Source organism: Plectropomus leopardus, chromosome 12, assembly GCF_008729295.1.
Source record: "Plectropomus leopardus isolate mb chromosome 12, YSFRI_Pleo_2.0, whole genome shotgun sequence".
Classification (NCBI taxonomy): Eukaryota; Metazoa; Chordata; class Actinopteri; order Perciformes; family Serranidae; genus Plectropomus; species Plectropomus leopardus.
This window is the reverse complement of record NC_056474.1, coordinates 25,256,119-25,270,592: the sequence shown is the minus strand read 5'-3', so window position 1 is coordinate 25,270,592 and position 14,474 is coordinate 25,256,119. Positions and strand designations below refer to the sequence as shown.

The 14,474-nt window shown below is 40.4% G+C and overlaps 1 protein-coding gene across 3 annotated transcripts in view; it reads left to right on the top strand.

Annotated features, from left to right (window-relative positions):
- The window catches only part of LOC121951622 (receptor-type tyrosine-protein phosphatase N2-like), a 256,425-nt gene that overhangs the window by 216,460 nt on the left and 25,491 nt on the right, over nucleotides 1-14,474 (top strand). For all 3 annotated transcript variants that reach the window (XM_042498013.1, XM_042498012.1, XM_042498014.1), the window contains exons 17-19: nucleotides 6,647-6,724; nucleotides 10,116-10,235; nucleotides 11,193-11,359. In XM_042498013.1, coding sequence (XP_042353947.1) covers nucleotides 6,647-6,724; nucleotides 10,116-10,235; nucleotides 11,193-11,359 — 365 coding nt within the window. The remainder of the gene's footprint in view (nucleotides 1-6,646; nucleotides 6,725-10,115; nucleotides 10,236-11,192; nucleotides 11,360-14,474) is intronic.

The window sequence follows — 14,474 nt, the reverse complement described above, 5'->3', positions numbered from 1 at the left end:
GCTAAAGGAAGGGTAACACGAATTAGCCAAAGTACATAATTAAGGCCTCGCAAAGCCATCCTAAATGTTACATGCTCAGTTTGTCATTAGATATTTATCTAGACAGCACCCCCTGGGATTTAATCAAGACCAGCAGCTGGAGACTGAATTAACCAGCAAGCTATGGAAGGTGTTTTAGATGATGATTGTTTGTTTTATGGGATGAGGTCATTAGCCAGACATCCAACTCCCAATATGGAGGATCAGGAAGTGTGTTTTTATTTGGTCACTATACAGTCTGGTTCTTGCATAACAGTTACTCAGAAACTGAATCTGACAGGTAGCTGGGTGGAATTTGACAACATTTTTACCAACCACATTTTTTGGGTTTTTTTTTGGAAAGCCAAAGCAACATCTGCTCACAGTCCAGCAAGTGACCGATTATCCTTTCAGATCAGATTTTCATGTACAACTTCTGATGATATGCCTTAACCAAGTAACGTCCTGTTGAATCTTGACCACGAAAGCAAAATTAATGCTGCATTCATGTGATCCTTGGATTGTCCCATTTCCCCAGTTCGGAAGTCATTCTTCCAACTTCGGTGTGTTCATGAGCTTAGTATGAACAGTTATTACAATAAAATAATACCATAAAAATCATACAGTAGTTACCATAAAAATCTTAGATATTAACATTAAACTGAGTTTCTGTGAATATCTCAGCCTTTCTTTTCATTAAAAGAAGCACACCTCCCATCCACTCCGAGTCGTAAAATCATGGTAGCCCTCACACACAAAACACAACCTGTGCGAATTTGCCCAAAGACCCACATACACACATAATCAGTCAGTTGCGCAAACTTACTGATAAACAAAATTACTCACTTACCCAGCAGACACAGTCAGTTAAACAAAGACTCAATAGTTTTTTTTCATAAACACACACACACACACTTCCTTAGACATAATCAATCACTCAGGTACCTCTCAATCATGCATACGCTCATTCTGATGCGTGTTTTGTGCTGATAGCACCAAGGGTAAATCAGCCTCACAGCTTTTATTGACAGTTAAATTGACTTTTTTTTTTATTAAGGATTTAAAAGAGTCACTGGAGAAAATAGAAAATATTGCAAGACATACTGTGTCCACTCTCCTTCAACTAATAGCACCAAAATGAATTTAGAAAAAAAACTCACGAGGATGTCTTAGTGAAACTTTATTGGTAATGTTGCTAATTTAAATGAAATTAACTGACTTTGAAAGGGGTTCAAAAAAAGCAACACCATTGGTCTTTTCTTTAAATTTCCTAAATTTAAAGGAGCTGTATGTAACGTTCCGAGCACAGCTTATCTAAGATTCATGATAAGCTACCCAGTGGGATGCACACACACTGAACTGACTACTACAACACATACACAGACTCCGCTGTGTCTTTACATAGCAGATAGTTGTTTACTGGTATTATCAGTGTCATAAACAGGTTTTTAAGATTCCCTTACAAGTCATTTCTTGGGGTCAGGTCAATAAAGCCTTTGACTTTGGCACCAGTGCTGCTCACATCCTGTTTCCTGCCAATAGTCAATGTTGGGAAGGTTACTTCTGAAATATTATAATTAACAGATTAGAAGTTACCTTGTTGAAAATGTAATAAGTAATGTTAGTATTTTAATTATGTCATCAGAGTTATTTAAGTTATTATATTTGACTATATTTTGATTACTTTTCTAACAAATGTTTTAAACTGGGCAACAAAACTGAAAAATGTATGGAACTAGTCTATGCCAAAAGAAGGCACTCCTGCACTGCAAAAAGATGCAAAGCAATAGAACGAATGTTATATTCTACATTTAACTTTTCACTGAAATAAATATACATTCAAATGTAACCCCTTTGTAAACACCATTTTGATTTGTAGCTGTTATTTTAACTGTAACTGATGACATTAACATCTAATTTGTAATTTAATTACAATTAGTGACTCCCAAACATTGCCTCTGTCAGTTAATGCGATCTATTCCTAAATTTAAATACTTACCTAATCCTAACCAGACTTAAACCAGAAGGTGAGAAAAACTGACATGAGTCAGTCTGAATTGCACTGATTATCATTTAATTTTTAGGATTTAGGACCTGTTTTTTTTTAAATAATAAGTTCCAGGGTCATTCAACATATTTGATACTAGACGCCACCTTTGTAAAAAAAAAAAAAAAAGGAAAAAAGAGGTGATTTCACATGACTACACATATAACAAAACAACCCTGAAAATTCTAAAAAAGAACCTAAACATAGCAACCAATTTATGGACTTTAAACCTTTCTCACTTCTTCCTTGGATGTTCTAGGTATGCTACCAATTCTGGTTGTATTTGCTGATATTTTCATATCTCTGCTGCTAAGATGTCTGCCTCACCCCATTTAAATGGCAGTTTGTGGTGCTCAAAGAAAAAAAAATCTTAACAGGAAAGTGACTTCCCAGAAGCTGTCTGTGTTACTCACAGACCTCACTGTGTACCTGCCGCCTGAAAGGAGATAATTTTGTCTCTCCTCAAAAGAACAGTGAACAGCAGAAGTTATTTTATTTCCTAATTGCTGAAGCTAATTGATGTAGGTGACAGATAGCAGTTTACCAGTGCCGGCCTGTCAGCTGTCACACACACACACACACACACACACACAATGTGCACACATACTGACGCTGTCACCCCCATGGAGCCAACTGCAACTATGGTTGCAGTTGGCTCCGTCATAAAACCTCATCAGACAGTGATGGTGATCATGTGTGCGTGCATGCGCACGCACACACACACATACACACACACACACACACACACACACAACTCCGTTGCTTCAAAAGAAAAGACAAAGAAAAACAATAACAGGAATAATTGCTTTTGTCACATACTCCACTTTTGTCTCTTATTAAGGGTGTGTGTGTGTGTGTGAGAGAGACAGAGAAAGAGAGAGAGAGAAAGAGAGAGAGAAAGAGAGAGAGAGAGAGAGAGTTGCCCACTGTCATTAATGGCAGGGTTTACTTCTGGAGACACCTTGACATGTCAGGAAGCATTGTGTGTCCACAGAGACTGAAAAGGAGACTGGGTGTCTTTTTCTCATCTTTTCATCTTTAAAGTGTCTCTGCATTGTCCTCTTTCTTTCCTGAATCTTTTCTCCTCGATTTCCACATTCATTTCTCACCAGCTTTTCACTCTAACATTTTTATTGTATTTATTTTTTTTAATCTTTTTTCTCTCTCTTTGTTGTCTTTCTTGATTCATCAACGTCAATTGTTTCTCCTCCTCTGTCCTTTCTGGTCTTTCTCTTTTAATTTCCTAGACCCCACCACTGTGAATCAGATAAGACTTTTTTAAATTTGTCTCACAGTCTTTCCAGGTTGGTCCTTCGCCATTTGTTAGGCCTTAACACTCCAGGGTGTGCGAAGGACATTTTGTCATTTTAGTTATGTCAGTGGTCATTTGCAGATCAAATTTTGGTTCGTCCCATAGTGACCTCATTTGATGGATTTTGACAAGAATGAGATTTTGAAACTAAAACAGTTAAGAGCCTCACTCAGATATGTGTTCTAAGCAGGATTGGAAAAACTTCTGAAAATGCATTTTATTTTATATAAGCACTATGTGGTCAAAAGTATGTGGAAAGCCAAACAAAACACATGGACACCAGTACATAACAACCATGTGATTGGTTTTCATCAGGTTTTGGAACCTGGCTTCAGGAATTGAATCTCACTCAGCCACATACAAAATCTCTTTCAAAATAAATTCAACAGGAGCTGCAGGTCATGTCATCAAAACTACTTTAGATTGAGGCAACAAAACTTCTTGATGAGGTTTAGAAAAAAAGACCATGGTTTGGGTTTAAATAAATCAAGCGTAGCATTAGTTCAGGAAGGCCACCGTGTCAAGCTCAGCTCACATTCCAGCTGCATCAGCTGATCTCAAGCAGAGCTGTGCACTCTCTGCCTCCAGCTTTCCACACAGGTACGCAGAAGGCTGGAGAGGTGCTCTCTCCTCCTTAGGCTTTCTGCGTAGACATGAGGAAGGGCAGAGGGGTCTGAGAACAGAGCCATACCACTAAATATTGTATGGCAAATGGAAATAAAGTTTTCCTTGACTCAAGTGTTCCTGTCTAAACTGGTTTATTATGCACTTAACTAAGTGAAGGACTATGTCACTTGATACTGAAGAGGGAAAAAAATGGATTTTGAACAGGACACCTGTCTCATTCGTAAAAGTTGTGTGTTTCTTTGACCTGACCACCACCACCCTTCCTGTTCTACTCAGACTATCTCACTCTTGATATTGCACTATTGCCAAGAATGGGTTAACACTGGATTTAGTTGAAAGCGCAGTTCGTGTCATGGACTCACGAAAGGACACCTTGTGCATCAGAATCAGACACTGAGGGCCACTAAGCTGCCTTATTTGACAGCCTAGGAACAAGATGGTTGCTGTGAGGTCAGAGCTCTCTGCTGGCCAGTAAAGTTCTTCTAAACCAAACTGGGAAACATTTCTTTACAGACCTGGTTCTGTGCAAAGGGGCATTGTCATGTTGAACCAGGATGGAGCTTGTTGTTGCATTTGGATTTCTTTTCATTGAAAAACTTGAAAAACAGCCCCGGATCAAAATGACAGGATTGTCCACATACTTTTTATTATATTCTGTAGTGTTTTAGGGTTTAGCTCTCTGGCTAACCACCCTCAGATATTTTAATAGTGCACCTCTTTCTCCTGCTATTTCTTCACCATGACGCAATCTGGGCTGCAGATGTTTTAATGAGCACTCCCTGGCACCATGTCACCTTTTCTCTCTCTAAGTCGCTGCATTTCAAGTTCATTAGAAGTGCATTATTGTTTGGCATTCATAAAGGGAACAGAGGACCATTAAAGACAATTTTGTGTGCAGGAAAAACCCCAGAAATTATCTGTCTTCCCTCTGTAATTGCTTCCAGCTAAATTGGTCTTCCCAATTATTACATTTACCGTATAATTTGCATGGTAATAGGCAGGGGTGTCACTCACTTCCTCGCAAATTCACCTCACGTTCGTCTCCTGTCGTTTGCTCTCAACGCCTATGCCATCCGCCTGTAATTTCCAACAGTTAAGGAAGAAGTTAGAGAAGTCTCACCAAGAGGCTTTCAAACTAGTAACCTTACACATTGTATTAACCCGTTTTGATTTTTATGCAGAGCATGAGACAAAGGAGGAATTTTTGGAGGACAAATGGAGGGTTTTGCACGCTGACGTGGACAACGGCAATGATGTGGTGTAGTAATGCTGGTGCCACTGTGTTGTATTTACTGTATATCATGATGCAGTGAGGTTTATAACAGGCTACAGGGCACTAAATCATCTCTGCACTGCTGTATGCAGAGGTAAAGTGGCCCTCCTTGACCCCTCAGAGATTATTTCATCGGTACACTTTTGTTTATGAGGCTATTATTGGTTGGCTGCCCTCTTACTTCTCACTGTATTTAAAGTTTTGACAAACCTCAACAGGAAACCTCCTTTCCCAGTACTTATAGTTGATTTATTCCCCATAACTGGCACAACTTAACTTTGAAAAGAATGCTTTTGCTGAAAAATTCAAAAGTTCAAATAACTCAAAGCAAGTGATTTTTGATTAAAATTTGAAGTAAGAGAATTTAACCTAATTTCTAAACTTTTGCCTTGGAGGTAGTCTGACTTAGAATTTTCCTTTTTGTTATCTTTGTCAAAGCTGCTGTAACTTAAAATATTATATTGCCACAACTGTGTTTTCACAAATTCACTTAAATTAATTCAATTAATAAAGCTGAGGCAACTTTAAATGGAACAGCACACTGGAAAAGTTGTTTAAAATCCCTTATCTTGGATGATCGTTTTAAACTACAAGTTACAAATGCTTTATTTAATACTCTGGGTTAGAGCTAGTGTTTCAACTCATATCTTCCTTTTAACTTCTATCTTGGCTTTGTTATTTTTGCCAGACATAAGCATGGAGGTGATCGTGCATTTTGTTGAATGTATGCATGTGTGCATAAGTGTGTATGTCAGTCTATGAATCTGTCTGTTTGCAGCTAATCTCACAAACTGTTGGACCAATCAGCCTTTATCTTGCAAGCACACGCTATATGCAAGGACCTCTCATGGTTGCTGTGATTCATTATTGCTGAAAAACCTGTTTTATTTAATGTTTTATACCGTCATTGACTGCTGACTCCTCACTCCTTTTTTTACGGCTTGTTGGGGGTATGGGGGCAAGTTCGCTGGAAATTGGTATGACCAAAAACAGCAACTGTCTGTTGCAGGCCACATTTTGGCCTTCTTTGTTGCTAAAAAAACTGACATCCATAGAAAAGTTTGATCTCATTTTGAACCAGAGGATCTGCAGATTAATTCCACAATTGATATGTTACAATATACTAAAGCTAGACACGTTACAAGTTGAATTAGTGCACCCTTTTAAAATCTTTTTCTGTTGTGCTGTCAATCTTTTTCCATATTGTTCTGCCATTTTGTCCAGGACTACCTCGAAAAAAGCCCTAATTTCCATCCTAGTGTTTAAGAAAATTAAAACGGGGTTGATATTTGAATCACTACAGAAATAGTGAAAGAAGAAGCTTGAGTCCAGTTTAACATTTATAACCTTCTTTTTCCTCTCCTCTCAGATGGATCACGATCCCAGAAATCCAGCCTACATTGCCACTCAAGGCCCACTGCCCTCCACTGTGGCTGATTTCTGGCAGGTAAAACACACACATCAACACACACATACACACACAGGGTGCATGCACGCACACACTCAGGAACAAAAATCAATACCTTCTCCTCTCTTAAACAAGAGTTAGCCGATTTTTATTAGTGCAGCGAGCCACACGGGAGACCAGCTTGTTCTGTGGATGTCATTGTTAATCTCTCCTTCACCATCATGCTCACTGCCCGGCAACGTGTCTGCCACCACCACTGCACACACACTCAAACACACACATATACACACGCCGTTGTACACTGGGACACATTGTTAATGCAAGGGACGGCAAACACTTTTCCCGCTGTCCCAAATGTTGGATTGGGTTTGAATTTGAGACCAGTCGATCGATAAGTTATTCTGGCCAGTCATTGCGTGTGTGTGTGTGTGTGTGTGTGTGTGTGTGTGTGTGTGTTGGAGGGAAAGGTCCCCTTGTCAAACAAGTTCTGTCCCTGCTGCATTCCCAATAGTGCTGGTTACCATGCAGGCTGGAAACAGAAGCATCTCAGGCTTGTGTAGATTCATTGCTCATCTGCTGCTGCTAATCAACTTGAGTGAGATGTAAAAGACAGCTCATTTAAAATCTTCCTCCATTATACATCTATTAGCTATACCCTGTTATCTTTGAGTGTCGCAGGACAACACCCTAAACAGATCACCAGTCAATCAAGAAGTCTTACACACAAAGACAAACACACATTCAAAAAATACATTTGAAAAAGTGAACAGTATGGTCTCTTTCCATAAATCATGCCCCGGTTACTCGTAATGATCCATAGACCTTGTTGTGAGCAGTTTTATGTAGAAACTATTTTCTCTTTTCAGAACTACATCTGCCAACTGCATCTGTGCGGTGATACAGTTTGTGGGTGTAGCTTGGAAATTAATTCCTACATGAAACTTTGGGGTGAACTGTCCCTTTAAAATGTGTTAAGGAATCCAAACAAGTTTAAATTAACAAGTATATTCTACATAAATGAGTCATATGAGTCATAGAGCAAATTTTTCTGTTTGTTTATTACTACATGCTAGCCAGATTATATGTTTTAATGCGTTCTTACTGATCGTTCACTGTTGCGGCTCCACAAATGGGGGCTGCGCTAGTTGTGATACCATGCAAATATGTTGAAATGACATCAGCTTCAGGTGCCGAGAGACTTTGAAATTGTGTTTGTGAGTACGTCACATAAAGGCAGTATAACATCCATCATCACAGCAAAATGATAATACTACATTTTTGATATTCTTCTGAAATGTCAACAGAGCGTGAATGCTCAGCCAACCTGTCCTGTGTATATAACAGTTAAATAAATTTAAGAATGCCTAATCTTCCTCTAATCATATTTTTTTTGAAAAATCAAAAATGAGTGAGGTGCTATAAGGTGTGTATAATGATAGAACTTCATGGTACATTTATGTTAATACTTCATAACTTCCTCAAGAGAGTACAAATACATACGCTGCTTTAATTGTGGTGTTTAGAAAAGTTGAACTAAGTTGGACAAAAATGTGAGTAGTTGGTGGACTGTGGAGAAGTTGGTGTCCTGAGAAAATGAACTTTAACCTGATTACACCACCACTTCCCTCATCCGCTCACCACTAATCCCTCTCTAGCGCTGGACATCACCCCTCTCTCAGGAAAGGGTTGGTCGCTGTGTGTATTGGCGTGTCGTAGATTCTTTCTTCTTTGCCCAGTTCCAACCTTCTTCCCCCTCTCACTTTCTTCCCCCTCCCTCATTTTGAAGAGAGGCCCACTCCCTTTCTCACCTGCCACCTTTGGTCCGCTAACTTCAACACTCCCCCTCTTCCTTTTAACTCACAGCTGAAAAGATAATATAAAGATTTTGTCTAAAATTCTTCGAGCACACCAGCTGCATGCAGTCCCTCAGGTCCATTAAGCGTCCCCTCTGTGCTCTACTTCTTGTTGTGTTGCGGCCCAGTTAACTTAACCAGCATTAACGTGTCTTATCAGGCTCTTTAATCAGCAGCTGCCAGGGTTATTACACCGCATACATCAAATCACAACATATGCCCCATCTGAATTTTGCTGAGGTGCCCTCGAGCAAAGTACTGAAGGGACATATTCCACAATGTCCAGCTAACAGAAGTTAATTCATGGACCTGCGTGATGTTAAAGCACCGCAGATGTTAGAAAAGAGCACGGTGTGCAGTTAACTTTTTCCTGGATAAATAACGGTTTAAATTAAATTTGCATTTTAACAAACCGCAAGTTTTAAAAGAGGGAACTTATCGTCCCAGCACCGGCGAGTTCTCACCCTGTCAGCTAAAGCGAATTAACACCATTTCTCAGAAAAGTGCACCGTCACATCTTTAGATCCACGAGACCAATCAGGGAAGCAGTGGGGGCTGAGCTGAAGTGTGTGTAAAGGTGCAGTAATTCAAAACCCTGCCGCAATTAACGTCGGGTAAATCTCCGGCAAGGTGTGGCGGCGCTGCTGACCGAACGGCAGGTGCGGCCATCTTGATTATCTAGCGCGATGATGTGGGAGCGGTATTGTTTTATGGCTTCCATTAACGGCTGACTGTTACCTCTGATCAGAGTCGAATGGATCTCCAGAGCCAGCCCACCCTCCGGCTGTGAGAATATGAGTGCCAGCAGGAAAAATACGACCGCGCGTTGAGTCTCAGTGTGGAACGACCCAGTTGGGGGAGGGAACAGCCTCGACAGCAATTACTTTTGGTGCCACAATGCTTGACTTGCTGGTAGTTTCTTCCTAAAGTTTGAAGTGTTTGGTTTTAAATTAAGATTTCATTTTCACCCCACCCCCAAAACAGACACTTCTACCATTCCAGACTGATAGATAGCACTAACTTTAAACTGATTATGGACCAATATCCAAGCGAGTGGGTGAGTGAGGACACATGTCAGTGTTTTTTTCTGTTAGCAGATTTTGTGGAGTGTTGACAACTTCGTATGAGATCGTGTTCCAAATTGAGCTCTCCGCGGCTTCAAGAACGTGACTCTTAGGAGATGGCTTTGACATTTAAATAATCTTTGGAAGTTTTTGAAAAACATTAGGTTAAAAAAAATCATCTGTACTTCTGAGAAAGTGTGTGCCTTTAAGTCTTTTATAAATATATGAGTGTAGGTTACTCTGTCATAGATAGTAATCACTCATTTTGTGAGATTACAAACATAGAGCTAAACAGAGTCAATAAAAAGCCACTATTGTGCAGCTGCTTAATGCTGGGAAAAAACATATGAATATTTAATTAACAAACAGGCATGTTCACTCTCTCCACAAATGAATACCAGACATTTTTCTCAAAAAGGAAAAGGACTTCGAAGATAAAGAAAGTCGGTTAGGGTTAGGATTAGACGTTACTCCTGCCACTGTGCTGAATCTGAGTGTGTGTTTTATTTGCAGATGGTATGGGAGAACGGCTGCGTGGTCATCGTTATGCTGACACCTCTTGTCGAGAGCGGGGTGAAGCAGTGCTACCACTACTGGCCCGATGAGGGATCCAACCTGTATCACATCTACGAGGTAAAATGACTCAGCATGAACAGAACCGACTGTCTGGGGAATAAACTGCAACTGTATATCACTGGCCTTTGACTTTATGAAACATAACTTTTTTTTAAGATAATAACAAAAATATTTTGCTTGCTCTCCTTCTTTAAGGGCTAAATGGTATTTCAGGGATTCTGACTGGATTGGTCTGAAACTCGATACATGTGATGACTGGTTTATTTCCAGTCACATTTTGCAGACATTTTTGTCTAATTCTAATGAATAATCAAAGTGGTAACTTGACTTTATCATTATGATCAAGCAAAAATTTCTAAAGCCCAAAATACTAATTATTCATTCTAAGAGATCATCATTGCTTAATAAAACATCTATTATATGTTAAGGTCCAGTGTGTAGGATTCCGGGACATCTAGTGGTAGAAATTATAAATAATATTCAGAACTATGTTTTCATTAGTTCATAATTAGCTGAAAAAAATAATCTTTGTGTTTTAGTTACCTTATAACAAGCTGTTTATACGGAGCAGATCCTCTTCCATAGAGTCTGCCTTGTTTTGTCTACAGTAGCCCAGAGGGGGCACATCAAAATCAAATCAAAAATCTTGTTTTTGTGACAGACACTATCGCACATGGGGGAGGTTTCTGTCCTGCAACCTCAACACTAGATGCCCCTAAATCTGACACACTGGATTTCTAGTCCAAGTCCTAAAATCCATGAATGTTGTCTGTGTCTCTGAGATCATGGTTTTATTGTGACACATGCAACACACTGTACTGGGTATGATTAATGTATGCAGACTAGTAACTGATAAGATGACTTAAGAGTCAGTCTAACACTCCTCACATTTTTTGCAAAAGTTGGCGAGAACATGATGGCAAGTTTGACTCCATGGACAATGTTTTCTGTGAGTTGATTACATGTGTGTGCATTGTTTACTTGTAATAATTGTTTATCTGTGTGTCCGTGCAGGTAAACCTGGTGTCTGAACACATCTGGTGCGATGACTTCCTGGTTCGTAGCTTTTACCTAAAGAACATGCAGACCAATGAGACAAGAACCGTCACTCAGTTCCACTTCCTTACCTGGCTCAACCAGACCGTCCCAGAGACCAGCCGGACACTCCTCGACTTCCGCAGGTAGGGATCTCCTTTAAAATAAAAACAATATCATAAAAAAATGGAAACTAAACTCAGACTTCTTGTTTTTCATACAGTTACTTCTTGAGATCACTGAGCTGTTTTAGAGAGTGGTGTATTTTCCTGTTTATTACCAGTGGCCTTGCATTCTTGTCACTGCTAACTCAGCTGTTGGCAGAGGAGGAAGTTGTTTTGTGTGTCCTCTTTTACTCATGGAGCCACCCAAGCTACACCAAGAAACCAACCAGTAGGAGTTGCTTGTGCAGCAACAAAACTATGATCCCTCACTGGCTTCCCACTGCAGATGCTGCCAGTTGTGCTATTAAGATGTGTTCACACCAATCGCAAAGCAAAATTACCCCCGTTACTTGTATGAATGCCATAGACTGTACAAATAATGGATGTTGTTAATGTTAGAACACCCATTGGCTTGAACCTTCAAGTTCGGCAGTTCAGACATCCCCGTTTTTTGTTTGGGTTTTTTTGGGGCCAGAAGTGACCATATTTTTACAAAAGGGTGAAGCCATTGTGGCCATTAGAGGAACAGCAATTTTGGGCCATTTTGTGTTGATTTCATTTTTTATCTGCTGGAATGTCTTTCGGAGATGTTCACAGCTCCTGAATATTCCCTTAACAGATGTGCTATATTGTATTAAGTAATTGGGTAAGACAGCTGACGCCCAATGCTAACTTGGTTCCTAGTAAAGTACAACTGAGCGTTCAATCAGGTTTAAGCTAATTTGTTGAGAACTGACGTTGAGTCGCAAAGCCCTGGGTGCACAACAAAAGACAGCAAAGTTTTTCCTCCATCTCTCGTTGTCAGCAACCTCAGGAGTATCTTAATGCTGACACTCTTTCGGTTGTGACGCACATTTTTTAAACATGTTGAAATGTTTAATCTGATGAGTACTTGCACCTATTCACGTGGCCCTGAACGGATTTGCATCTAATTTCTGTCTTTGGATTGGCTTTGTATATAATGGCGCTTGGTGAGGCATTCACTCTTTGGTCTGAACTCACCTTTACAATATCAAAACAAAACCCGAGGCACCATCACTGGCTGTTTATCATGGCCTCTACAATGTAAGCGAGTGTGCTTGACTGGATAGATGGCACTCAGAGTGGTTTGCAACATATTTTTCTGTAGTGATAAAGACTCTTTAGGATGTCGTTTAAATAGTCTCTTGGAACCTCCTTTTCATTTGAAGTACATAAAGTACTAAAGCCTGCTCTGAATGTTGATAATGAAAGCATTAAGGTTTTAGAAGACCTTAAGGAAACTTTTTGAAAGAGGCCTTTGGAGTAAAAATACACTTTGATAACAGGATTCATTTCCAAAGCAAGAAGAGGACTTTGTGTGACGCTTTCAAAAAAGTCTCTATAGTGTCCTTCTAGAAAGAGCCTCTTACCTCACTTTGTTTTTGCTTCTGTTGAACAAAACCAGCCTTTATTTTTAAGGAAGTCCACATGTAGAGGGACATAAGAAAGACAAATGAACCATGTCTGAAAATGTATTTTCCTGACCAAAAATTTGCACTTTTTTCTCCCTGATGTACTATTTGTATTCGTGTCTCTTGTGATGAAAGGTTTCTCTTTCATTAACCTAATAGCAATTCTTGTGAGTTGGGCAGCTTTTTATATGTTCTGTTGTTTCTTGAGTTGAATGCACTTTGCATCTACAGAAGAAGTCAATGCAAGTTTCTCTAAGAGTTGTTAAAAAGCCATTCTGGAAGATGTAGTCAATTGCAAACTGAAATAGAAGAGAAAAAAAAGGCAGGAAAGTAGGCACCAGAATTGTGAACCTCAACCTGGAAGTCCTGAAATGCACCACAGTCGACCTCAGCTTTTTATGTCTTTCAGTTGCTGCATAGAGGAGTCTCTGAGTGATGGTTGTGCACGTGGTTCTTTTGGACATTTCTGTTTTTCATTTGAACAAAAAGAAAGTAAAGGAGGTCAAATAGACAGTCCTGGAATTGTCCTCCCCGCCCCACAAACCACAAAGGCATTGAGTGGCCTTTGTGGCTCTCGCCCGCAGCAAAATAACTTCAAACCTTTCACTTCTCTGCGAGTTTTGACTCGTGACCCTGAGACGCGGGCAGAGAAATATCTATATATCCTCAAACATCCTGGGCATTTTCCAGTCGATAACAGTGTAATTCAGGATGCATTGAGGGAACTCTGCAGGAGTGATCCTTTATCTCCGGCGCCTTTATAGCCGCCTCCCCTCCTTCGACCTCTTTTAAACTGATATACTGTATTGCCTATTAGGTGGGAGCCGCCCAGCCCCTTTTCTCTGATTCACTGAGGATTTTCCGAAGCGATAGACCCCAAATCGGTTTTATATATAGGCCCGGTGTTGCCGTGCTGCTGGCGGCCATCAATTAGGTGAGATATCAAGAGTGAGCGCTTGTGGTCACAGCTATTATAAAAGGGTCTGGTGGGCGTCACCGCCCACCATCAGTTAGGAAATATTGCCTTTACTCACAGGGCGACGGGGTCAGAACACAATGAAGAAAGCACAGAGGGAGATATTTTTCACTTTTATTACAGCAGATATGGTACAATAACAACCTCCCCTCTCTTTTTTGGGTGCTTCCTTTTTTTCTTCCTCGATGGTTTCAGGATGTCGGCCGTTCTCTCCTTCTTATACGCTCCTGTTGGCATGGTTTTTTTTAGTTTTTAACCACACTCACAACTGACTGACTGAGCCGAAGCATTGCTTACAAATCCTCTCTGTCCTTTTCCTCCTGTTTTACCAGCTAACTAGCGGTTGCCAGTGTCATTTTTGTGATGTTGCAGCTAGTAATATAAGCCCAGTTGCATAGTCACAAAAGTGATCATTGGAGACTGTGACTCTGCAACCAAGGGGCCTCATCGACCCCTCCCTCCCTACCCTTGTACTCCTGTTTACCCCTCCTCCTCTCTTCACTTTTTCTTTTCTCCCTCCTTCATCTCTCTTCTCTTTCTCTCTCCTCGCTGTGCCCGGTGACCTGAGATGACCTCTCGCCTATTTGCTTGCTCATGGTTTGCTTGACTGCGTCCGATGTCCTCCTACCTCCTCCTCCGACCCCCTCTCTCACCATGCCTCCCTTCCTCTCCCGGTCGCCTTTTGTCT